General features: G+C 38.8%; 1 protein-coding gene across 2 annotated transcripts in view; it reads left to right on the forward strand.

Annotated features, from left to right (window-relative positions):
• Window positions 1–27,680, forward strand: part of KCNU1 (potassium calcium-activated channel subfamily U member 1) — a 148,509-nt gene that overhangs the window by 75,507 nt on the left and 45,322 nt on the right. For both annotated transcript variants that reach the window (XM_078445558.2, XM_078445557.2), the window contains one exon: window positions 1,975–2,089. In XM_078445558.2, coding sequence (XP_078301684.2) covers window positions 1,975–2,089 — 115 coding nt within the window. The remainder of the gene's footprint in view (window positions 1–1,974; window positions 2,090–27,680) is intronic.

The following is a 27,680-nucleotide window of genomic DNA, read 5'->3' on the forward strand; positions in this document are numbered from 1 at the left end:
GGGACCAGGACCAGGAGAGGTCACGTGTGCCAGTTAACCTTTCACTTTCAGGCAGGCAGCCCAAGGCCAGAGGTGTCGCCAGCCACCATACAGGCTTCTCTTTCAGACCCCCACATGCACATACTTCCAGAACTGGGAAAGTTTCCAAAATTATACAGATATTTAATGTGTTTTCAGAAGAGATTTTGTTAAAAATAACGCAAGGGAAGATTCAAAGTTTTAGCAAAAATTTCAAGGGGTTCATACATAGCACTTACCTCACCCACTTATCCCCTCCCACCGTTTTTTAATACCTGGCAAATGTTGGCTGCCAAGTTAGGCTTTGAGAAAGCAGAGACTTCCTGAATGTTCCAGCATTTCTAAGCCAGTTTGGGCATGTTGCCTTTTGCATTCCATAGTTCAGCTTCTATCACCTGTACTCAGTGGGTAGCCTTTAAAGATTGACAGTTGACACACCAATCCTCACTCAGAATTTTCGTCAGATGTTCTGTCCCTGAGCCATTCCCCCCAGGGCAAAAGGTAACCAGGAAATAAGGAAACACCAGTGAACCTGAAAACCCCCATCAACCCACCCTAGGTAAGTGAAGGCATCTGGGGATTACAGGTAGGGAGCAGTCTCATTTTAAACTTGACTCTTAGAACACCTGTGTGATGCAGTTACTGCTGATTGAAGCTGACAAATCCCATATCCAAAGGCGGTGTCTCTTCTTCCAGAAGTGTGTTTTCACTCAATTGATATTTTCCATGGATTAGAATGGGTCAGAAAGAATTACATCAAAAGAAGAGGGATACCAAGATGTTTTTGTGGCTCTTTCTGTCGGCCATTGTCCCAAACCAGGTGATATGTGGGTTTAAAGGTTTGCTCTAATTGAACTCCTCATTTTGAGTAGTCTGAGTACGCAGATAATTCTTAAATTGACACAGGAGAAAAAGGTTGTGTTTCTTTTCTCCACTTGGGTAAGCAAGGAGGAAGAGTAACAGTGATAACTACTCTTTGACTTTGTCCATCTCCTTGATAACTTCTTCTCAGACAGTTCCCAATCTCTGATCACCCAGCAGTCTGGTTCAGGCAAGCAGATAATGCAGGGTCCTTGAAGAGTGAAAGAGAAGCATGTAACTTCCAGGCATCCTTTAGAATGATATTTCTTATCACAATACTAAGTGCCAATTCTGATTGACCAATAATGATGTCCTAGCCCAGTGTGTTGAAAGAATTCCTAAGTCGAATCTGGGTTCTGGAATAAAAATGGCATCACTGGAGAAGTAATGGTCCATATGTCAGTTTTTTTTTTCCATCTCAGAGCAGCTGCAAATAGCTCATTTCATTATTAAATTTCAAGCTTTCTTGCATTTATCTTCACAGTCACCCTTTGAAGTCCCAGTATCCTTCCCATTTTGCAGGTGAGAAAGTGATTTCCCTTTGTATTATTTCCAGATTGGAAATTCACAAATATTTTGAGCCCTCGCCCATGCAAGATCAAGATTCTTCAAAAGCTGAAATTAATCATAAAGGAATCCTTCCTTGAAGGAAAAGTAAAGCAAAGGAGGCAGTATCTGAGGAGAATAAATTATAGCCTGTGCAGTATCTGCAGAAGGGAAAAGGGACTTGCATAGTGATCCTTTCTTGGAGTCCCATAGTGGCTGTAGACCCTGTCTGTAACAGGAAGCTCCCTGGGATGCTACACTTGGGTGAGCTAGAGTGATGTCTTAGAAAGGTAGAGCAGCAACTCAATAGGTGCTTATTTTAGGCATCCATATGGTATTGAAATCCTCACAATCATTTTCTACCCACTCTCTAACCATGCAGAAGGAAATTGAAGAGATTTCTATAATCCATCCTCTTAGAATTAGTCTGTGGCTAAGGATCTCTACCCTCTCCCTAGTCGGGGGCCCACTGTCTCAGGCAGTAGCAGTGGTTCAAAAATGCCTTGCAGAAAGACAGACTGGCTCATTAAGATTGCTGCGCTCTTGCAGGGACAACACTTCTGGTAAAGAGATGCAGCATGAGGGAATTCTCTGATTCTACACAGAGTGATGATTTGCCATTCGGACAGGCAAACCTGATGAGCAACGTGAGCTTCGCCACCAGGTAAGAGCCTCAGAGAACCGATTCCCTCTCGTTTTCCGAAGATCCTTGGGCAATACCAATGTGATGTAAACCAGAATATTGGTTTTATCAGCCCTGATAGTGGCCAGTGGAATTGTTCCCCACCTACATGAATTCATCTCTGCTTCTCCCAATATCATTAAGCTAAACAAATATACCTCCTTGCAACATCGCTCAGAGAAATTTATACTTGTGACAACCAAAGGTCATTGCCCAGTGTTCTCTCAGATCAGGTACCCTAGACAGGTGGACTGGGGTGAAATTTCAATTATTCCCAATTTCTAGTATTAATCCATCCCCTATTTCCAACAAACTGATGATGAGGTTGCTTTTGTTTTTGGATCGGCAAAATAGGGTCAAGAAATTCTTTCTCCCCCTCTCTTTTTCCCTGCAGTTCTTTAGTGCATTAAAATCTTGATTAACAAGAATGCAGGGTTGGCAGTGGAGGGTGATCTGTTCAGTTGATTTTAAATAGAGGGTTGATGGAGCACCTGGGTGGCTCAGTCAGTTAAGCGTCCAACTTTAGTTCAGGTCATGATCTCGCAGTCTGTGAGTTTAGGCCCAATGTTGGGCTCTGTGCTGGCAGCTCAGAGCCGGGAGCTTGCTGCGGATTCTGTGTCTCCCTCTCTTTCTGCCCCTCCCCTGCTTGCACTCTGTCTCTCTCCCTGTCTTATAAAGAAATAAATTTTTTTAAATAGAAGGTTAATCTAAAAGTTCTTGCTTCAAAGTTCATTGTGAATAGTTTTGTAATATGTTGGCAACATTTCAATTTAGTACCTATACTATACTAGGAAAAATTTTTAATGATTGAGAATTGTGATTATCTGCAGGTAGATACTGTATTAACAGTAGAGTGTGGTCAATATGTACTGGCATTACATAATGTGGGTGTGGGGTAGGGTTAGGGTTAAGTTCAAAGGCTGTCTAGTTATCTCAGTTTTGCTATATTAAATGAGTATGATAGTCATAAACACTTCGTGTTTTGTAACAATTGAATGAGATTAGTTATTTAAAGCTCTTTGATTCTTGGCTGACAGCAAGTACTCATCAGATATTCCTTATTGTGATTATCAAGTGCTATACCTGGGAAGGTGCACAAAATTGGGCTGCATATGTAGTAAGTGTATAACCTATCAAGGATGTAGATTTTTAAATAAAATCCTTGATCTTGTTATTTTAAATAACTCACCTCCTTTTTTTATATATATATATTTTTAATGTTTATTTATTTTTGAGACAGAGAGATACAGAGCATGAACGGGGGAGGGTCAGAGAGAGAGGGAGACACAGAATCTGAAGCAGGCTCCAGGCTCTGAGCTGTCAGCACAGAGCCCGATGCGGGGCTCCAACTCACAGACCCTGAGATCATGACCTGAGCCGAAGTTGGACGCTTAACCGACTGAGCCACCCAGGTGCCCCACTCACCTCCTTCTTTTAATATATGAAGAACCGTGCTTCTGTTTAACTGGGGATTCTGGAGAGCTGGGTCTGGTTAACAGAGGTTTTCACCCTACCACTCCCACAGGTGAGGCAGGTGTCACCGTCTGAGCCACCAAAGGTGCCACCTCTTCGTGTGCGCATTTTCCACATTTTCCAAGAGGAATATAACAGGCCTAGGAATTATAGCTTCTGCCCTTCCTTGCCTTCTATTTCAGTATTTTAGGAAACTGAGATAATCTGTGGGAAAGGATTAAGAACTTTGTGTGGAGGAAAGTGCTATGGAATTTCGGGAATTCACACTCTTAATGACAACAAAACAGCTATTCACTATAATTGAGGTTTTCAGGTTTCTTTTTTAAATGGTTGGTAAATAGGGATTTATTAAGTGCCTCTATGTGCTAAGTAGGCACTCTGCTTGATGTGTTTGGAGATACAGAAATGATGTTTCAACCCCCATGCAATCTAGTTGGGTAAACAAGTTGAATTTATGTAACATAAATCAGAGTTCAAATAAAGCAGTACTCCTTGAAGTGCTACATAGATAATTCGGGCAGGAGGGCAAAGGAAGAAGAGGTCAGTGAGGAGTGGATGGATTGTTCCAGAAAGTTTCCTGTGGCAGGTGGGATTTGGAAAAGTAGGAGAGAATGGGCATCTCAACTTGTGTGAAGGTCATGACATGGGCAAGGCATGGGGGAAACCCGGAGCCTTCCATGTGCCAGCTAGCCTGACCAGAGGTGAGAATGTGTGCTAGCATGTTGTATGAAAGAACATCTCAAATTTCTCAAGAATACTTTCTTGGCTATTGGTGTTGTGCATCTGTGTATTTGTGTATACGTGATGATTATGGTTTTTTTAATGTTTATTTATTTTTGAGAGAGAGAGGGAAACAGAGTACGAGGGCACAGAGAGAGGGAGACACAGAATCCAAAGCAGGCTCTAGGCTCTGAGCTGTCAGCACAGATCCCAACGTGGGGCTCAAACTCACGAATCAAAAGATCATGACCTGAGCCGAAGTCAGTCGCTTAACCAACTGAGCCACCCAGGCACCCCATGTTCTGTTTATGTTAATGCGCAATTGTTACAAAAACATAATTCACATTTAAAAACTGCTTTTGAGACTTTAAAGACAACATTGAGGATAACACATGAAGTGCTTCAGCCATGCTTATGTGCTTATTTATCCTTTTCCACATCTTCTGTGATAATAGAGGATTGGCAAGTAATGGGTACAAAAAGCCATAGAAAATCCTTAAATGTAAATGTAGGCATTCAGTTTCACAGACTTTTCCTCATTATTCTTTAGTCAGTTACAAAAAAATCACTTATTGGTATGTTTTCCATTGTCTTAAATACCTGCACTGTCTATGGTAAATAAGGAAGTTGTTCAAAGCAGACGTCTAAAAGGAGAATTGGTCTAGATGGCATGGTCCATTCATAGATTGGGCCTTTCAGCCCTATATCTGGCCAGGAAATCCCTGAATATGCTTTAAAAGCTCCTAAAGAAGGTCAGAGATCATGAAAGTTAGCCAGCCAGATCATCTCTTAAAGATGATCCTTAATTCATCTGCACCTCTTAATTGAAAAGCAAGATATGTTCACATGAGCTACATATTTTAATTTTTTTTTAACGTTTATTTATTTTTGAGACAGAGAGAGACAGAGCATGAACGGGGGAGGGTCAGAGAGAGGGAGACACAGAATCTGAAACAGGCTCCAGGCTCCGAGCTGTCAGCACAGAGCCTGACGCGGGGCTCGAACCCACGGACCGCGAGATCATGACCTGAGCCGAAGTGGACTGCCCAACCAACTGAGCCACCCAGGCGCCCCGAGCTACATATTTTAAAAAAAATAATCAGAGTCCTGCTGGTTAGACAGTGATATATACTTCTATATACGTAAGTGCCATTTGTGGGTACATTTCTGTGATATTTCATCAATGGAGTTGGTTAGCTCAGTTGATTTAAGTACAGTGTTAATAGGATCAATGACAGATCCTGCTCCCACTTAGTACTATAAAATAGGGTGTGTTTTTGTTTTGTTTTAGTTTTTTCTTTTTCTTCTTTTTTTTTTTTTTTTTTTTTTTTCAGGGCAAAGATAACTCCAGCTATTAAATTGATAAACATACTTTCTGTGTAACAACAAGTAGTAAAATAAATTTGATGGCTTAATAGAGTTAAGTAGTTATGATTGGGGGAAAAATGTAAAATGTGTGGTGTGTGCTATTTGTGATCCATTTTTGATGTGTTAATAGTATTACATTCACATACCCCAAACAGCATAACATTATTGATAGTTTTGCTGACAATGGCTTGGTGCTTTTAAAGATGTAATCTTCAGCCCACCGGTGGGTTTTCCAGTAAGTTGAGAAACTACCATCTTCTATTCTTAGTACTGAAGCAGTACAGACAGCCCTAACTTATACAAAAGTTATAGTCCAATATTTCATTGTGTCCCTGGGGTCTTTCTCTTCCCATAGAATAAGCAATGTTATAAATAGCAGTTAGGTTCTCAGATGAGCACACAAAAGTCTATTTAATAGATGGTAGTTAAATGTGTATTTGTTGAGTAAGTAAACAAACACTACCTCTATTCACTTCTGTTCTGTGTCGTTAAATCAAGGGATTCATGTAACATGAGAGAGTGAAGATGAATATTTCCTCTTTCTTTCCATGGTGATCCAGTGAGACTTACGCAAAAGTTTATGATAAATAAAAATACATTTCAACTGCTCCTGGATCCCCTTTGCCCTCACTTCCAATTTCTTTATTGGCTACCCTATTTTGGGTGAGCTTGAGAGAGTTCTACCCATTTTACTGTTCCATAGTTATTTACTGAGTTATTTACTCTACCTCTCCTATCAAAATTCACTTCTTCAGTAAAACTGATTTGATGAGGTATTACAAAGAGAAGATTCAGATACAATTATTTCATATCATGTTGTGACTGACCAGTAACACAATAACCACACTAAGTCATTCAGTATTTTTAAAAATAGGTGTTTATAAACTCAAGTACATATTGACAGATACCTAATGAAATGAACAAGAAGAAGCAGAAATTTCTAGGCAGTTTATGATAGACCTGGGTCAGGATAAGAAACCATTTCCTATAAAAAAGATTTGTTTTCTTCGGGTATATTAGCCCTTCCCTAGAAATCCTCCCTCTGGGTCTGCTTTAATTCAACTGCTACAGACTATATTGAAATCTAGATATTGAACTTTCCTGTATAATTTCCCTTCCCACTATATCTTTGTGAAACTTGTGACTAAGATCATATGTAAATATGGTATCAACTTCATCTTCATACTCTCCATGTGCTTTTAGAGGACTGGAGACCATGCATGTCATTTTTTCTCTCTTTCTTAATATCCAACCCAGTCTTATCTCTTTAAAGGTCAAGCGTGTCACAGATATCGGTCATGAGCATTGTCCATATATCAGGCATGAACCCTGGATCACCATCCTCTTTAGCTTTTATGCTCAGTTTCCTCATCTGCAAAATAGAGATACTATTAGGACCTAAATAATTGGGATAAAACATGCTGAGTTCTTACGGAGAGCCTAAATTGAGCAAGTGTAAAATGGGTCATGTTGTTGTTCTGCTCCCCCATCCTCCTCTGCCACTATTTCCCTGACTCTTAGGTTTTCATGCTTTGCAACCAATTCCTTTCACATTCAGGGAGAGAGGGTGTGAAGTTCCAGACCTTCCACAATTTCATTCACTGTGTACCACCCACCATCCATAGCCCATCAGCTCAACAGAGTGTATCATCAGGATTTTCAGTGAAGACCTGTACTATGGGAACTTCCTCTGGTACAGTCACTTTACCGTGTCCATATCTGCCCATACCTCACTGTTCCCCCTCTGGAACACTTTTTTCCGTGGCAATTCCAGCTCTCTCTTTGGCCGTTTCTCAGCTCCTTCAAGAATAGTTGATTTCATGGCAGTCTTTAGTTTCTGAGCAAATTACAGAGCATCCAGAAGGACTGCCATTATATCATCTGCCAGGCCAGAAGCTTGTTAGTATCAGAGGCACATCATCCATACGGACATAGGGAAATCCATTTAACTGGGAGAAATTGTTTATCTTCGGCACACTCACTCCCAGCCCTTGTATAAATTATTCTCAGGGATGACTCCTGAGACATTTGCCCATCTGATCACTCACTTCCAGATACTATGCACCCTCACCCTACCCTCCGACACAGAATTAGGCAAGGAAGCTGGATCCTTCCTTCCGTTTTATTCTCAGTTCTACACACCTAATTGAATTCTGTGCCCCGGATTCTCCAGGCAAGAGAAGCACCATCCTGTAGCCTCAGTGATGACTGAACTCCTACCGAGGACCAGTTTTCAGGGTCTTTCCAGAGTCAGAATATTGGATATAAATCACCACACATGGTTCTTCTGTCTCCACATCCTGAGATTTCTATAGAAACTAAGCATATAAGATTGTCTGAACAGGAACTTTTTTTTTTTAAGTGATAGGATATCTTTCTTTCTTTCTTTCTTTCTTTCTTTCTTTCTTTCTTTCTTTCGAGAAAGAGAGAGCACACAAGTGGGGAAGGGGCAGAGAGAGAGAGAGAGAGAGAGAGAGAGAGAGAATCTCAAGCAGGCTCTGCTCCACCAGTGCCAAGCCAGATACGGGGCTTGAACTCACAAACTGTGAGATCATAACCTGAGCTGAAGTTGGAAGCCTAGCCGACTAAGCCACCCAGGCGCCCGGAGTGGGTACTTTTCTTTCTTCATTCCATATTAAGCTTTTGAAATGACTTTCCCTCTAGATAATCAGAGACTTCTTTATTTGAATAAAATGGAGTCCATAACTAGTAAATCAAAAGTGTTCTTTGATTATTTCATTCCTATATGCATATTGAGTTTGCCTTTACTATAGGATTTCAAATCATGTTCTAGAAATCCACATGTGCTTAATACTGTATAAGCCAGCATTTGATCTACCTTTCTCTGAGTCCAGATAGCACTTACGTTTGCATTCTTGGAGATTCTAGAACCTCTGAAGTTGCCTTCCTCATTGCAACTGATGGCATTTGAGTATGTCGGAACCCCTAGCAGGGGCGTGTGTCAGTCGTGAATACAATACGTATCTTCATCGAGTCTCAGTAGAAAATACAAGGAAAATGGTAATACAAATGCATCATGCATGATTAGGGGTATAGATAGGTATGGGGATAGGGATAAAGATAGACATACACCTACACAGGTAGAAATGATATTTTTAAGCACAATGGGCCTGAATTCCAAAGATAAATGAAAGAGTTAGGGTGCTAGTAAATAGAAGAATAAGAATTTGGAAAGAACTTCTAGTTCTTACCTTGTACCTATAGCCAAAAATTGGATTTCTGAGAATCAAAGTGCTACAACTCTAGCAAAAATACTATAAAAGTGTATATATATATATATATATATATATATATATATATATATATATGTAAGTATATGTATATGTATATATGTGTGTATATATATGCATATATACATGTGTATATATATGTACATATATGTATGTGTATGTATATATATATATATGAGTAATTCATTAGGTATTCATTAAATAAATGAACTATTCAGATTATCAAACAATATTTTGTTGCTATTATTTAAAAATAGGGTTGCGTGGGTGGCTCAGTCAGTTAAGCATACACCTCTTGATTTCAGCTCAGGTCATGATCTCTCGGTTTGTGAAACTGAGCCCTGTGTTGGGCTCTGCACTGACAGCACATAACCTGCTTGGGGTTCTCACCCTCTCTCTCTCTGCCCCTCCCCTGCTCATTCTCTCTCTCTTTCTGTCTCTCAAAATAAATAAACATTGTAAAAATGTCAGCGGAATACCATGGAAAATTCAGCATATTCCTTCCATTATTCCTGTCTTCTTTGCCCTATATGACTAGCTTAGGAGGCTGTAATAAAGGAGGGACAAAGGCCTTTTTTCAACCTTTCTGTTACCTGTAGACAGGTCTTAAGAAAAATGAAGTCAAATTCTTCTAGGACTTGAGGGTATGGAACTTTCCATCAATGTAGCTGGGTAGGAAGATAAGGAAGCAGCTTTGTTAATATGCAAATAAAAATTACAGTGGACAGCTGATCATTTATGGAGTGTATATATTTATTTGCATTAAGTAGTTTTTACATGTTTTCATTCTTGTCATTTATAATCTCTTAAAAGACAGAGATGAGACCTTGTTTGTTTAAGGGCGTATATAAAAGACCAACCCAACAACACAAGGTGAAGATTATGGGAAGCTTAGTTTTCTGTATAAAACTCTATTCAAAGACTAGAGACGTGACTTACATAGTTTCTAGGAAAAATTGTCACAGACTTTTTAAAAAAATTTTTAATGTTTATTTTTGAGAAAGAGAGAACATGAGTGGGGAAGGGGCAGAGAGAGAGGGAGACACAGAATCCAAAGCAGGCTCCAGGCTCTGAGCTGTCAGCACAGAGCCCATCATGGGGTTTGAACCCACAAATCACTAGATCACGACCTGAGCCGAAGTCAGACGCTCAATGACTGAGCCACCCAGGCTCCCTGGTTACAGACTTTTTATTCAGGATTCTTTGCTCTCTGCTTGACACTCACCACCATCCTTTTCTGGGATTTGTATTTCCCAGGTACTTACTATCCCCATCAACATCTGCTATTTGAACCAAACATCACTTTCAAAAAAATATTAGCCCTTCCAGAGGTAGATTTTTTTTTTCCATCAGGGATCAGGGATTTCAGCTAAGAAAATCTCCCTAACTAGGGAATTTCAGGCATCAACCAGAAGGGGACATATGTTTTTAGGTGACCTTCAATAAGGGCCTTTCAGGTATATCTAAAATCACGCATCAAAGCCTATTGTGTGCTATGGCATTTTAGTTTTTAGGTTGCAGCAGGAGTGATAAAGCAGGAGTCCACCAGACCCGTGGGTAAGGTGGGCATGCCAGAAGTGGACTGTCAAGAATGAGACTTCAGCTCTGTGATTTCCTACGCTCTGTGATCATGAGCAAGGCACTTACTGAACTGTGGCTCAGACCCCTCTTCTGTCAAACAGGTGGCACCGACCTCACAGAGCTGATGAGAAGACTAAGTGTAAGATTCTTGGCCAGGTTCCTAGGCAAGAGTAAAACACTCAATAAATGTTAGCAATTATCAGGACACAGGAGACATGACTGTCCCACAGAATAATTGAACCCACATACTGGAGACTCACCTCAAAGCAGCTTTCTGCTAAAAACTTATTAGCATTCTTCATTTGTGTTACCACCAGTTGTATGAGTAGGAAAGACAGAGGAGTTAGAGATAAATGTCATTTCAATTTAAATCTGAGGGGTGATAAAGCTGCTGCAGAACTCACCTTTAGTAACAGAGGAAGCCCCAGTCCCTGTCTCCCCATGAAGCAATATGGTCTTTGCCTAGGTGGAACAATTACTTTTTTTAACCCTTTCCCCAAAGACCTAAGACTATAAGAGTTCCAGCCTATGTTAGTCCCGTGCTGGGCTCCTAAAGACCACGGTGGCTTAGACAGTGAAAGTCAAGGGCGGGGCCATGATTGTCCTCAACTCCGCAAGTGTCAAAGATGTTTACCTAACACATCGTTGACTTTAATGCAGTTATTTATAACTTTTCACCCAAACTTGCCAACAACAGTTTCATTTTGAGTCTGTAACAGTCCCCAAATAATTGGAAAATCTTTCTTGTCAAGAGAGGATTGAAAAAAGGCATCTTTACCAAACTCCTCCTCTCCCTACACTGAGACCCACTTCCCTTTCCCTCCCCGCATCCTGTTCTGTTCAGCTAATTGACAACTATGGCAAAGCAAACACGAGGCAGGCAAAACTTCAGGGTTGCTGGGTAGCCGTAGGCCTCAGCAGCTGTCTTCAGCACATGCGCAGCTCTCAGGACAATAAAATACTGTTCATTGCTTCTACCCCACAACCAATTAGGTCAGCTGTAAATATTGGAATTGCTTGGTAAACATGCTGGAAGATTGTGCTGACTTGTTAATATAAGTGAAAATGTAATTAGATTTATAACACTTTTTTTCTAAACCATAATTTACAACAACAACAGAAGAAAAAAAAATTCCCTTGCAACCTGCTGAAATGCCATTATTAAAATGCATATGAAAAGTCAATTATGCCAGAGGGAGGTATTTAAGAGAAGTGAGTTTCCATACCCTGGGATTACACCGTGGGGATTGCATATTTCTTATTTATTTTTTTTCCCTGAGATCTTTGCTGCTGCCAAGTGAAAAGGAACAGATATTTTACTTATTTCACTCTGAAATATCGCTGCAGATAATGCTAAAACGTAAACTAAATAACTTGGCTCCTTGAAAACCCACTCCGTTCTCAAAGCCCCGAGAAAAGCCGAGTAGCCACCATTCTTGTTTTTATTTATAAGCCCATCTGTCTTTAAGCAATAGTCGTATTGCTTAAAACATGTGGAAATCACATACTTTTTTTCCCCCTAAATGTTATTCTGTTTTATGTTCTAAATGAATAGATTATTATACATACTTCTGTGGAGAACCCTTTAGTAAAGACAAGAAACAACCCCTTATGTTTATTGTAAAACCCAGAGTTTCCTCCACTCCCAGGATCATGTTGGGAACACAGCTCCGCCCTCAGACGAGATGGCATAGGGTGCTAGGCTGGCCCTTGACAGGCTGGGCGGCTGGGCCTTCTCTGCCTCAGGAGCCTCTGTCCATCAGGCAAGGCTTAGCCCTCGCCTGGAGGCTGTTTTCAACCCATACAGGCTGCTGCCTCTCTGCTTTCTGGTTTCCTCATAATGAAGTGTAGGTATTATTTTATCTCATCTGTGTTTAAGGTACCAGTGGGGAAAAGCTGGTTAAAAAAAATCATAAAGCAATTTATAAGTATGAGAGAAGCTGCCATTTTCAGTCTCAAACTTCCAGTAAAATGTTCAGTTTAGATAATGGAAGAAATTTTTAATACATATTTTTTAGAATTGCTTGTGCCTACATTGTGGATAAACTACTCTTTGGGGGAAGATTCTGGGGTTGGCTATATGAGAATCAATCAATAAAGTAAATCACATATGTCTGTGCATATATATATACATATGATTTACTTTATACATTTATACTTCATACACACCTATGTATACATACATTACATGTGTACATATTTACAGGAAGATCTAGAGAAGCCAGAAATGGGGAGTGGCAGATGTTACAGACTTTGATTTAGGGTAGCATCTCAAACCATAGGTATGTCTTAGTAACTGAGAACAATGTAGATGGTCTAACAACATAAAAATGTTCACGGTCTTTATTGATTGATTGATATGATTATTATGTTTAAGACTTTTATATTTGCATTTACCACAGGTAAGAACACATTAATATTTCCAGTGTTTAAAATAATATTTCATGAAAAGCATTTTCATACTGATTAGCTAGATTTGCTGCCAGTGAAATAGTCTGTGATATTTTACAGTCAGCCAAGCCTAGTGCCTGGCTTTCCACTGTTTGTAGGGTAGGTCCAAATATTCTTGGGCCTTTCTAAATTAAATGTCCCTGATTTCAGTTTTTGCTCACCATGTAGGTATTGAGCTGCCAGGACGGTGGGTGATATGTTTCCTTTTTTTCTCACTTTGTTTCTGTTTTAATCCTTGAGAAATCCATTTTGTGGATCAACACCAGAAACCAGTTTTAAGATACTTAGAGATGGCTCAGAGGGAGAAGATAACTGGGAAGGATTTGTAGAGTCAGGTCAAGTATCTGCTTGGCCTATGAGTTCAGTCTTCCAGGAACAACTCTCAGCACCCACACCCCACCCCAAGCCATTGATTTTCATCTGCATCCCTTAAGCTCACCCAGGAACAAACTCTGAGGTAGGGAAAAAAAAAATCAATGAACCCAATGGCAAAAGTTTCTGACCTCTTTATATGGATTCTAGCTGTCTTTTTTTTTTTTAAACAGTTAATTTATAGGAGGGAAAGGTGAACATATTATTCAACAAAACAGGCAAAAACCATCTTAGGTGAGTTTACATTCATCTGTTTTTCAAAGTCACGGGCCTATGTCAGGTGGCTCTAAATCTTAAAGGTTATTTGGGACCAGGAGGAAGAGCACATGAGAAACGTTTTTACAATCCACATAAGTAGATTATCTCTGTCATCCCTGATTATATTCCTCCTTCCAGAGGGACTTTCATAGCCTACCTGCCCACTTGGAACATTTCCCTTGTTAGGACACTAGAAGTAAAGGAACACCTTTCCTAACCCATCAGTCTCTCACTCTTTAGCCAGATATTCTCAGGTCCACCTCCAGATCTGGGCATCTGTCACCAGCTCTTTTTCCTTCTTGTACTCGCCCTTTACTCTTCCTCATCTTACTGTTTTAACCACTGGATCTCATCGTAATGTTTTTCTAAGCCTGGAAATAACAGAAGATGAGAGAAGAGATAAAAACAGTGATTCCCAGGAGTGTGGCTGTATGTATGTGGGCACAGAATGAAATTTTCAGGGGATGGGAGGCTCTTCAAACTGTATCCCAACCCGTGACTCTCATACCACCCCTGGCTGGCTTGTTTTCACTCTGAGAATCACAGTGTACAAGGCAAGACATCATTGACGGGAGCACTGAAGTTGAAAAGAAGTAATAAGAATTGGAGAAGGAGTAAAAGTAACAATTCTGGAACCAATTTCACTGTACCAAATGGGCAAACAATTCTAAAATTAATACTTTCCCCAAGTGCCTGATTTATAACCTGCGTCTATTCACTGCACTCAGGAACACACTCTAAGGTAGGCAAAAACAAAGGCAAAACAAACAGTAAAACCAACAGTAAACCGATCTAGATCTATCAGTAGCCAACGTCTGGGCTGGCAACCCTGGTGAGAGGTAAGAGGAACAGGTCAGGAAGTTGGGAGATAGGTTTCTGTCCTGGAGTCAATCATTTGTCTCATTTTCTGTTTAACTCCTAAAAATATTTTAAGTCTCTCCACCCTTTCCATCTCCAATCCTCATCCCAGCCCAAGCCACCATCTTCTTTCCCTGGACCACTGGTGAAAATGTTGGTTCACCCTGTCTCCTTCCATTTCCCTTGTCCTTCCTCATCCATTCCTCTATTGCACTTAGAATGAGGTATCAAACATGAAAATTTTGCAGTACTGTTTCCTTTCAGTGGTTTGTCAATACCTTTAGGAATGAGATCAGAATCCTTAATAATACCCTTCATCCTAAGGTCCCTGCCTCTCAGAAAACTCCTTTGGGCTCAAACAGTATTATATTTTCCCACTTCTCCAAATATGCACCATTCTCCTTTTCCTGCTGTGGACCTGTGCATATTCCTAGAATGTGATTCCCTTCTCATATTTGTCTGATAAAATCTCACTCTGTTCTAAGGGCACTCCAAAACTCAAGTCAAAATACTCTGGATTACCAAGCTACAAAGGGCTTTGTATTTGATTCATATCCAATAAAAATGTGGCTTCCCATTACAAGGAATGAAGTCCTTTCAAACCAAAGTGTGTCTCTCATGTGGTCTTTTATAAAGCTGAATCAGTGAAAAATAAACATTGTAATTAGTGTCCAATCACTTGCAAATAACAGAAATTATTTTAAACTAAAGAAAGACAAAAAGAATACCTAATAAGGAATCACAGAACAGCAAAACTATAAGGGAGAAAGCACTGCATGTTTTCCATTGAGACTGGAGCCAATAAGTTGGAACCTGTGTGCCCTGCGCCAGTGCTGTCCAGCTGCACCCCCAATGGGTAGTGGGCTTCATTCTCTGCACAGAAGCCTTCTGTATCCCTGTTCTGCAGAATCTGGCTACTCCTGTCCTCAAGCCGCATCCCAGTTCTGATATTATAAACTAGGTCACAAGATTCCCAGTATCCCAGTTTCTGATGATAGGAAGAGAGGGTGTGATTTGCTCAGCTCAAATTAGGTTTCCTGACTTGCCCAATCATGTCCAGGAAGTAGAGTCATCAGGAACAAACATGGCCACTTGTGGGGGATGAGGCAGTTCTCAAAGAAGTAGGGAAGTGCAGATAATGGGATCTACTCCCATTATCTACTCCATATAAACATAGGAACCATAATCATCGTAAGTAAACACATTTAACCAATATCATGTCAATAGACGATCTATAATAGACATAGATATAGATATAAATATGTATAATTCCGTGCCCCTACAGGGTACACGGTGTCATGGTGAACACTTGTGATGCCCATTAAACAATAAAAAAAAAAAAAATCTATCCCCAAGGAGCATATGTGTGATATGCAAGGGAAAAGGATGTATCAGTCCATTGTAGAATGGATCAAATAAATGGATACACTTTGTATTTCCATCTACTATTTGGTGAGTGCTTTTGAGGTGCATTATACTTTTATGGACTCATTAATTAGCAGAAGTTATTGCGCTAGAGATCAGAAAATGAGTGAAATTAATAAGGAAGGCTTCCTGCAGGAAGCAGATCTTGAGCTGCATTTGAAATGCCAAATGCTTTAACAGCTGGCGTACTGTGATCTGCATGAATAACAAATAATTAATGCAAAACGAAGCAAACCTGATTGAAGGAAAACACAGGTTGGCTTTCCCCTCATGTGAAATTTACCTGGCAACTAGTGAACCATCGGGACTTTGCTCAAGTCACTTTCTCAAGTATTCTGGACGGCCTGCCTAGAATGGGTCCTGCAAAGATCGGTTTATGGCTTGGATATTTGTTACATTTTAATAAGGCTTGGAAACTTAGATGTTATCCACTGCAGCTGCCAATCAAGTACCTGCGTAAAAAGCAAGACAAACATAACAATAAATGCTAAGCACTCCAGTGTTCAGCAACTCTGGCAGGATGCACGGCAGGCTTTATGAATGTGTGAGAGTGAATATACAGAAGCTTGGGGAAAAGGTCATTGGTATTTTTGGAGCAATAAATCAAGTATGGAAAGATTTGCATGTTGGCTGTATAACATACAGGACTGGATTAGAGGGAGAGAATACTTTGAAGTAATATTTCTCTGCTGACTTGTTTTATTAGCTTCCTTTAAACATGTTACATTATTGCTTATAGAATTTCATTTACTCGGATTGGCAGCTTGATAAATACGTCTATTGGCGATGATTTGGATTGCTCTGGGCATTAATATTATTAAAACCTGTCACAAGGAAATGTCTGAAAGATGACTTACTGTAAAGATTACAGCATGAAATAAATCATCCAGTGGTATTTGTTACCATTTATGGCCTCTTGGAGCTGAGTCAATCCCTTTTTATGTTGCATTATTTTTCAAGTTTTTATAGCCTTACATTATATATTGCTGTCAGAAATGAACAGATGGGGTGTCGAACATGAGCTTTCTGAATAATTCCCACCCTCCAGTTATTTGTATGAAGGACAAGTGCAAAACTGTGCGTTCTCGAGCAAAAAGGGGAGAGAAAGAGGTGGAGAAGCTGCTGTTGAGGAAAAGGGATCCCTTTTGTCAGATTGTGCAGGCCAATTCCACCAGCTGGTTGGAATCCCTGACTGGCAGTCACCCTGTTTGGGTTTCAAGCAAGAGATGAGGTGGCCGTATTTGGCTCCAGCAAGCCAACAAATGCCATTTTCAAATGCATTTTCTCAGAGTGCCTCTCGCTGAGACACTTCCATGTTTGGAGGTGAATGTGTCATACTCTTACCCTAAAAAGCTGAGAAACTTGAAACACACACACAAACACACAGAACAAGAAGACGCATTGGAAGGATTTACTGTTCTTTGAGCGAGTGACAAATATGCGAGCATCCTGTGGGGTGCACAAAGGATTCAAAGGATTCCGTGCAGTCTGAATTGTTCAGCAGGGCCCTTGGAACTCATATAAAAGAGATGAAAGTCTCCCCAAGGGGGTTTTCGGCCGCTGATGGAGGATGCAGGAACAGAGGTCTCGAAGGCCTTGGACACCGTGAGGCAAGGTGTGCCCTTGGGAGTTTTTAGCTGTCCCTCTCTGATGGGACCAGGCAGCTGCCTAATTGTCACATGAGCCCCTCTGCAGAGTCCTGAGGCCTTGCCACCCTTGGAGACAAGAGAAAAAAACAACCCGCTAAAAAGCCAAGCAGTGGGGGGAAGTACGTGTTAATTTTTCTCACTTCCCTACTTACCACCACATCAGTTCTGTCAAGTACCGGCATGTTGTAGAGGAGCATGTAATAGACACGGAGTCCAGGTGTTGGGAATCCAAGTTGTTGCTTAACGTCTTAGCTTAAGACACTCACAGCTTAACTGTGAGTGAGTCGCCTAATTTCTCATCATCATAAAAAGTGGATGAGAATATTTTTACTATTTACCTCATGGTGTTGCTGTGAAGTCAAATCATACAACACACACCCACCCCCCCCCCACACACACACACAATTGATTGGCTCCAACACCTGTCAGCAAGACCCTTACCTTCTCTCTGATAAAGCTCTACATTTTCCTGAGTTTGTCAGTCATGCTCACTCATCTCTCCATCCCCAGATCCCTTAATGTCAGATCTCCCTCCATTCTCTCTTAAAATTTACAGTAGGTGACTTGTAGACACCTAATGTGAGCTTCGGCAGCCCCTTCCCCAAGACCAGACCCATTCTCTCATGTGGTACCACTGGCCCTCTTGTCCCCCATCTCTTCCTCTTTGTCACCTTCCCAAGGACCTTCCACCTTTGCTTATTTGTCACATTTGTGTGAAGATGCCATCTGGATACATCCGTGTCATTGTTGCCATTTGCCTTGCGTACCCAAAACCACCAGGGGCTGAGGGAGGAACTGCTTCAGGTCAAAGTTCACAGCTTTGCTGCCTTTCACTTGAGATCTCAGAAAGTTTTCTGCCCCTAACCCAAGGAGAGAGTACCAAAGGGTAAATTTCAAATAGCTACTGAGTTTATAAAGGCAGTCAGTTATGCAGAGTTGAATTTATGTACTCCTGTTAGAAATGAGCCTCTCTCCTTCCCTCCCACTACCCCTCTCTCTTCCTCACCCACAGTCTCTATTTTCCCCTTTGTCTCCACAAAGGAACATTTGCATAAGCCCCATCCCCAGTCCAGCTGATTGGCAATGCTGAAGGCCCTACAATCTAACTGATATGTAAATGTGTAACTCTTGAATCTTAGATCTGTCTCTGAAGTGTGCTTTTCTTTTTTTCTTCTTTTTTCATCTCCCACCTTCCCTTCTTTCCTTTTCCTATTCCTCCCTTCTTTTCTTTTTCTTTTACCTTTTAAATTTTATTTACTTTTGCTTTCCCAGACATGTGTCGATTGAATCATCAAAGTTCTCAGGCTCTTCTGAGTAAGCATCTTGATATCTCTGTTTCTATATAGTAATAGACTGTCTCAGATGAGACTATGATTCACCAAACTAAACCACCAGTAGATGACCTTTTACATACTCTGGAAACTTAGTATGGACCTGCCTTCAGTGTTCTTTCACCCAGTCCCGTGATGAGAAAACTGATGCTCACCAATTTCCCCATCAGTCTGTGTCCTCCCGCACTTTAGAGAAAAGAAGCATGACACTAAGCTCAAACCTGACTCTCTTGTTCACTGGCAACCACACGATGTCTCTAGGCTAAGTCCCCTGTCTGCAAATTAGAAAGGAGGTAGACATGGTCATCTAAAGGTCCTTTAAGCTTTAAGTTATCACTTGCTCCTGGTCCAGCTCCCATATCTTGAAACATCCTCATAGTAACTGATTTCTCCTTGTGGTATTTTGCCTTTTGTAGAGAGAAAGGATTCCCCTGATGATACTTATTAAATCTCTTTCTTTGACCAACTCCAAGATAATACCTCATGCAGAGTTTACAAATCCTTCTTTGTTTTGGCTCCCATTTTAAAAAGTTCTTATAAATCCACTAAAACTATTAAATATTAAGCCATTTTCTAAACTATTTCAAAGATTGTGTGTGTGTGTGTGTGTGTGTGTGTGTGTGTGTGTGTATTGTGTTGTATTGGATGTGGGGTCAGGAACAGAGACAGTATGACCCAGAGTGACCTGACATAATAAAGTTTCATAGTAATGTCTAATTACTGCTACTCACCTCTTTATTATTAATTCCACAATTCCGGCACATAAAATAACTTAATCATTTTCAGAATTTGCATGACTAATGGAGTGAGTTCTGATAGAATAAGGATAAGTTTCATAATTAGGTTTTGCCTGGAACTTGTGCAAACCAGTCTATTTATAATTTGGTCAGCTCCTGATTTTTAATGAGGGCACTGAGAGTGACTGAAGCCTCTGGCAGCATTCACTTCATATTTTAATTACCCACAGTAATTCTGACAATTACACACATGTCATAAATCACACCATAATGACCCATGAAGAAAGTATATTTAATTACTGAAGAGGGAGTTCTCAGATTAAACAGGTAGATGGGATGTGCTAAGATATGAACCATATTTGAAAACTGAGCTGGTTCTGTGACCTGGAAGAACCAGCCTCTGAAACTTGCATTATGGAGAAGAAGGAAAGCCATTGCCAAATTTCCAGTTTTAGCTCCAACATGTAAAGAGCTTGGAAGTCATCACTCCTGTCCTTACAACAGGAAAACTAAAACTATTCAAACTGAAAATTAAAGACTTTTCTTCACCCATCCGAGAGCTGAGGTTTACAGGACAAACCATCACCCTGAAATCTGGAGAGTCACGGCAGAGATACACCTACCTGGGGAGAGACCCAATGGACCCAGACACTGGTGTGAGCTTAAATGGTAATTTTGATGAATTGACAGATGTTGAGTGTGGATTAGGTGAAGAGTGAGAAACTCCTGGGGGCTGCACATTTATAGGAACATCCACACTTTTGGGGGTTTTACCTTCAGGAACTCTACCAAATTCTCACAGTAAAGAGCCAGAAAAAAACACTTCCACAACTCCGACAGCAGAAAGGGAAGAGTAACTGTAGTGAAATACACCCCCGGGGTTCACCATAACACAGGCTTACTCCCTAGGGGAAAAGGTTTTACCAGTGCCTGCCTCAGGTCAGGGAATGGCATTTCTCCCACTTGAGCCCTGCATAGCCTTCTTTCTCACGTGTGGGGAGCAGGGTGGAGCTAAGATACACTTGTGAAGATCACAGGACTACTAAAAACAGATTTAATCACAAAATTATGTAATCTTCCCCTCTCCTGTACATTACTACCACACCAACAGGTCTCAGCTATAATGACAGTGGATTATAGTTGAAAATGTTGCAAAGGGCAGACTATGCAAGAAACAGGTCTTAGAGAAACCCAAAGACAGATGAGACAAAAGCAAGGACGCTAGAGAGGAATTTGAAGCCTCTGGGAACTTCAGCCACAGAGAGTATTAAACATAGTGCAACTGCTAGCCAGATTAACATAAAGCCTCACACTCACATCTATTTACTTTAGTTGTTACTACTTAATACATCATATCCCATTATAAAAACAAAGCAAAACAAAAAGCATGCTAAACGGCAAGAAATAACACTATTTAAAGAGACAAAGCAAGAATTAGAACAAAACTCAGATGTAATTATCAGACAGGAGATTTAAAATGAGTATGATTATGGGGCTCAGTCAGCTAAGCATCGGACTTTTGACATTGGCGCGGGTCATGATCTCACAAGCCATGACATCGAGCCCTGCATTGGGCTCTGTGCTGATAGCAAAGAGCCTGCTTGCAATTCTCTCTCTCTTCCTCTCTCTCTGCCCACCCCCCTTCAAAATAAATAAGTAAACATTAAAAAAAAAATAAAATGAGTATGATTAGGAGTGTCTGAGTGGCTCAGTTAGTTAAGCGTCCAACTCTTGATTTTGGCTTAGGTCATGATCTCAGAATCTGTGAGTTCCAGCTCAGTTGCTAGCATGGAGCCTGCTTGGGATTCTCTGTCTCCCCCTCTCTCTCTCTGCCCCGCCTCCACTCACTCTCTCTCTCTCAAAATAAATAAATAAACTTAAAAAAAAACTAAACAAAAATAAATACAATGAGTATGATTAATATGTTAAGGGCTCTAATGAAAAGAGTAAGCAACATAGAAGAACAAATGAGTAATATAAGCAGAGGGATGGAAATTCTAAGAATCAAAAGGAAATGCTAGAAATTAAAAACACTATAACAGAAATTTTGAAAAAGATGCCTTGATGGGCTCACTAGTAGACTGGGCAAAGCAGAAGAGAGAATGAGTGAGCTTAAAGATATGTCATCAGAAATTTCCCCAAGTGATATGTAAGAAAAAGGAAAGAAGAATGAAGAATCAGAGAAATACTGAAGAAATATGACACAATTTGAAATTGTGTAGCACATCCATTTTTGAATAAAAAGGGAGAAGGGAGCAGAAGAAATATTTGAAGTAATACTGGCTGAGAAATTTCCAAAATTAATGACACCAAATCACAGATCCAGAAAGTTCAGAGAACACCAAATATGATAAATATGAAAATATCTACAATTATGCATATCATACTCAAACCGCTAAAAAACAAAAACGAAAACAAAGTGAAACTTGTGAAGGAAAGCAGAGGGGAAAAAACAGACTATTTGTGGAGGAACAAGGATAAGAATTACAGTGGTCTTTTTGTCAGAAACTATGGTAAGAAAGAGAGTGAAGTGAAATATTTAAAGTATTGGTAGGGAAAAGCCCATCAACCTAAAATTTTATATGCAGTGAAATTTTCCTTCAGAAGTAAAGAGAAAAATACTTTTTTGGATGGACAGAAACATAGGGAATTCATCACCAGAAGGCCTGCCTTCTAAGAAGAATCAAAAGAAGGTAAGAAAGTAAGAAGGTCTTTTCAGGAAGAAGGAAAATGATATAGGTCAGAAACTCAGATCTACATTAAAGAGCATTAGAGAAGGAATGAATGAAGGTAAAATAAAATACTTCATTTTTGTTTTCAGTTTCTCGTTTAAAGTACTGATAGTAAAATTGTATCAGTGTTAATGGCGTATACATACATGAAATGAATAAAAGCAATGTCATAAGAGAGGGGATGGAAGAATCAGGAATACTCTGTCATAAGCTACCAGCACAAAGCATTATAGTGTTATCTGAAGATGGGCTTAGATTAGTCAACAATGTATATTGCAAATTTAAAGGCAATTTAAAATTTTTTTTAATTTGTTTTGTCTCTCAAAACAGATGAACGTAAGGGAAGGGAAACAAAAATACTATAAAAACAGGGAGGGGGAAAAAACAGAAAAGACTCATAAATACGGAGAACAAACTGAGAGTGGCTGGAGGGGTTGTGGGAGGGAGGATGGGCTAAATGGGTAAGGGGCATTAAGGAATCTACTCCTGAAATCATTGTTTCACTATATGCTAACTAATTAGAATGTAAATTTTAAAAAATAAAAATAAATAAAAAATAAATTAAAAAAAAACTTTAATTAAAAAAAAAGAAGTACAAGCAATATCCTAAAGGAGGAGTTAACATGAATTAATATAAAATGCCCAGTTGAAACCAGAGAAGACAGAAAAAAAAAGGTATGAGAGAAGAATAAATGCAACAAATAGCAACAATTACAAACATGGTAGATAATCCAACTATATCAGTGATCACTTTAAATTTTAATTTTTAAAACTTTTCTAAATTAAGTTTATTTGTTTTGAGAGAGGGAGAGAGAGGGTGAGCAGTTGAGGGGCAGAGAGAGAATCCCAAGCAGGCTCTGCACGGTCAGCACGGAGCTGGATGAGGGGCTCGAATTCAAGAACTGTGGGATCATGACCTGAGCGGAAAACAAGAGTTGGATGCCTAACCAGGCACCCCTCGGTTATCACTTTTAATAAGAATGGTATAAATAAAACAAGTAAAAGACATATCTCAGTGTGAATAAGGAAACAGAACCTAAATGTATGCTAACTATAAGAAACTCAGTTTAAATATAAATATTTGGACCAGTTAAAAATGAAAAGATGGAGAAAGATAACCCATGCTAATACTAATGAAAAAGAAAGCTTGAATTTTATCAAAGAAGATTCAGAACAAGGAGAATGGATAAAGAGGGACATTACTTAATGATAAAGAGGTCAATCCTTCAAGAAGATATAATGATCCTAAATGTGTATGTACCTAAAAACAGATCATCAGAATACATGGAATAAAAAATTGATAGAACTGAAAGAGGAAATAAACAAATCCACTCTTAAAGTTGGAGATTTAATGACCCCTTTTTCAGTAATTGATCAAGTTAGCAGAAAATCAGTAAGAATATAGTTGCTCTAAACAGGATTATCAATCAACTTGATCTAATTGACATTTGTAGGATACTTCAACAATAGCAATATGCACATTCTTAAGTATACAAAATAAACTACATTCTTCAGGGCCATCCAACATTCTGGGCCAATACATTAAGAAATTTAAAGGAATCATAATCATACAAAATCTGTTTTCAGAACTCAATGGAATTAAATTGGAAATCAACTACAGAAAGAGCTAGAAACCGCCCCCCCCCCATATGTGGAAATAAACAAATTTTAAATAACATATAGGTCAAAGAATAAGTCTAAAGGAAATGTTAAAATGTTTTCAAGAAAAATGAAAATACAAATTCTCAAAATTAGTGACATGAAAAAAGGCAGTGCCTAAAGGGAATTTTATGACACTGAATGAATTATGTTTAGAAAAGAGAGAACTAAAGTTAATAATCTAAGCTTCTACCTTAAAAAAATTAACTAAACAGAAGAAAAGTAATAATGAAATTAGAGGATAGGTCAATTAAAATTAAAACAAAAAACCAAAATGGAATCAACAAAACCCAAAGGTAGTTCTTTGAAAATACCAGTACAATTTATAAACTTCTAGCCAGACTAAATGAAAAGGGGGCATTAACTACTGATTCCATGAACATTAAAAGGATAATTTAGAAATTCTATTAAATCTCTGCAGAGAATTTGATTTAGATGATATGGAACAATTCCTTGAAAGACACAAAGTACTAGGGCATCTGGGTGGCTCAGTAGGTTGTGTCTGACTTTGGCTTAGGTCATGATCTCATGGTTCTTGAGTTCAAGCCCTGCACTGGATTCTGTGCTGACAACTCAGAGCCCCGAGCCTGCTTCAGATTCTGTCTCCCTCTCTCTTTGCTCCTCCCCTGCTCATACTCTGCACTTCTCTCTCTCTCTGTCTCTCTCAAAAATAAATAAGCATTATTTTTTTTTTTAAAAGAAGGATACAAAGTACCCAAACTCACACAAAACTCTTTGAATAGACCTATCTGTATAAATAAATATAGCCGATGATTAATAGCCCCCAGAAGTTTTTACTGGTGAATTCTACCAAGCATTTAAGTAATGATAATAATTCTCCACAATCTCTTTCACAAAATAGAAATAAACTGTATACTTCCTAACTCAGGACCAACATTATCCTAACCAGATATAGATATTATAAGAAAGGAAAACTATAGGCCAGTATCTCATAGGAACATGTGCAAAAATCCACAACAAAATAAAGGCAATTGAAATGTAATAATATGTAAAAAGAATTTTTATTATGACCATTTAGGATTTATTCCAAATGTAAGGCTGGTTGAACATTGAAAAATCAATCAATGTAATTGTCTATATAGCAGACCAAAGAAGAAAAATCATATAATCATTTCAATCAATGCATAAAAAGCATTTGGCCCAATAATAACATTCACTCATGATTGAAAAGGAAAAACTCCGCAAACTAGGTGAAGAGAGGCTAGCTTCCTCCACTTGATAAAGAATATCTATGAAAAGCATATGGATAACATCGTATTTAATGACCAGAAACTGGATGCTTTCCCCTTAAGGTCATATACAAGGCAAGGATATACCCTCTTATCATTCCTACTTACCAACATACTGGATGTTCTAGCAAGTGAAATAAGGCAAAAAAAGGGAAAATAAAAGTTACACAAATTGAAAAGAAAGAAGTAAAATTATCTTTCTTCTCAGATGACTATCTCTGTAAAAATCCCAGAGATTCTACAAAAATATACTTGCAACTATTATGTGAGTATAGCAAAGTCTTATAAGACTAATATACAAAAACCAATTGTTTTCTCATATCCAAGCCACAAACAACTGGAATTTGAAATTTTAAAAATACGATTTACAATAGCATCAAAAGAAAATTACATATCTCACAACATATGTATAGGATCTACATACAAAAAAATAAAACTCTGATGAAAGAAATTGAAGAAGAGCTAAATAATGCAGAATGATTCCATATTCATAAATTGGAACACTCGGTATTCTTAAGATGTCAGTTCCTTCCAATTTGATCTATAGCTGCAACACAATTCCAATCAAAATTCCAGTGAGCTGTTTTGTAGATATTTACAAAATGATTCTAAAATTCATTTGGAAAGGAAAAGGTCTGCAATAACCAACACAGTATTGAAGAAGAACAAGGTTGGAGGACTCATGCTTCCCAATTGCAAGGCTTACTAGACAGCTACATTAACCAAGACATCATGGTACTGGTAAAAGAATATACATGTTAATCAATATAACACATAAACTCAAAAATAGGTCCACACAAATGTGATAAATTGATGTTTGATAAAGGAGCAAAGGCAATTAAATGGAAAAAGGATGGTGTTCTCAACAAGTGGAAATGGAACCATTCAATGTCCACATGCAAAAACCAAAACCAAACAAACCTAGATGTACACGTAAATTATACCTTTAACAAAAATTGGATCAAAATGTATATCTAAATGTAAAATGCAAAACTATATATCTTCTAGAAGAAAACATAAGAGAATGGCTAGGGGGAGTCGGGTTTGTAGATGAGTTTTTAGATAAAACACCAAAAGTACAATCTAGGAAAGGAAATAGTATAAGGTCAATAAATTGGAATTGATTAAACTCAAAAGCTTCTGTTCTTTGAAAGACACTGTTAAGAAAATGAAAAGATAAGCCACAGGAAATATTTGCAAGCCACGTATTTTGTATAGGACTTGTGTCCAAAATAAACAAAAAAACTCAATAAGAAAAACAACCTAATTAAAAATGGGCAAATAGCTCAAAAGTCACCTCAATAAAAAAAAAGGATATACAGCTGGAAAATAAACATATGAAAAGATGCTCAAGTCATTTGTCATTATAGAATAAAACATTGATGAGATACCATCATATAACTTTTCATTTGACTAAAATTCAACAAAACCAACAAAACCAATTCCTCCAACTGTGTAACAACAGGAACTCTCATTCATTGTTTTGGTAATGTAAAATGGCAGTCACTTGGGAAGAGAGCTTGGAGATTTCTTACAAAACTAAACATAGTCTTACCATACAATCCACTAATTGTGCTCTTAAGTATTTACCCAACTTCTTTGAAAATGTATATACACATGAAAACCTGCATGTGAATGTTATAGCCACTTATTCATAAACATCAAAAAGTACAAGCAATGAAGATACCTTTTAATAGGGGAATGGATAACAAACTATGCTGTTCAAAGAATGGAATTTTATTCCATAATTAAAAAATATAAACTATCAAGACACAGAAAGACAACAAAGAATCTTAAATGATTATTGCTAAGAAAAAGAAGTCAGTCTGAAAAGGCTACATATCTTATGATTCAAATTATATGAAATTCTGGAAAAGGCAAAACTGTGATAGTAAAACCAAAAGCCATTACCTACCCATTTAACTCAGGCTACATGGTTGCCTATAAACAAGATAAAATTTGTTTAAAACAAAATACGTTTTGAAACATAGCATGGTATTTCTTCTCTCATGAAATCATTATGCTGCAGAAACGCTTTTTTTTTTTTCAAAGAATTTCCAATACTTTTGCCTTTGTGAATGCTGATATCAGTGTTTAAGTGGGAGAAACTGGCAATATTTGCTTGCTTTCAAGGCCTCTCATAGGTTGGTATTCTTATCATATTGGTTATTTGCCATTCAATGGAGTCTGTTTTTCAGTTTGATCGGCTTTAATTCGGCCTTCTAGGAAAGGATGTATGCCAACCAAATGGTCATATGTTACTTTACAATACTCAAGGTACATAAATACTCAAGTTGGCATGGCCAGTCTATCTCTCCTTATTCACAGAACAACAGTGGGATCTTGATCAAGTTACCTAGCTTCCTAAAATTCCTCATTTGAAAATAAGGTTATTGCAGGATTAGCAATAATCAACGTGAATCGCCTAGCACAGTGCCTTCCAAATAGTGCTTACTCA

Source organism: Panthera onca, chromosome B1 (genome assembly GCF_046562875.1).
Source record: "Panthera onca isolate mPanOnc1 chromosome B1, mPanOnc1 haplotype 2, whole genome shotgun sequence".
Lineage (NCBI taxonomy): Eukaryota > Metazoa > Chordata > Mammalia > Carnivora > Felidae > Panthera > Panthera onca.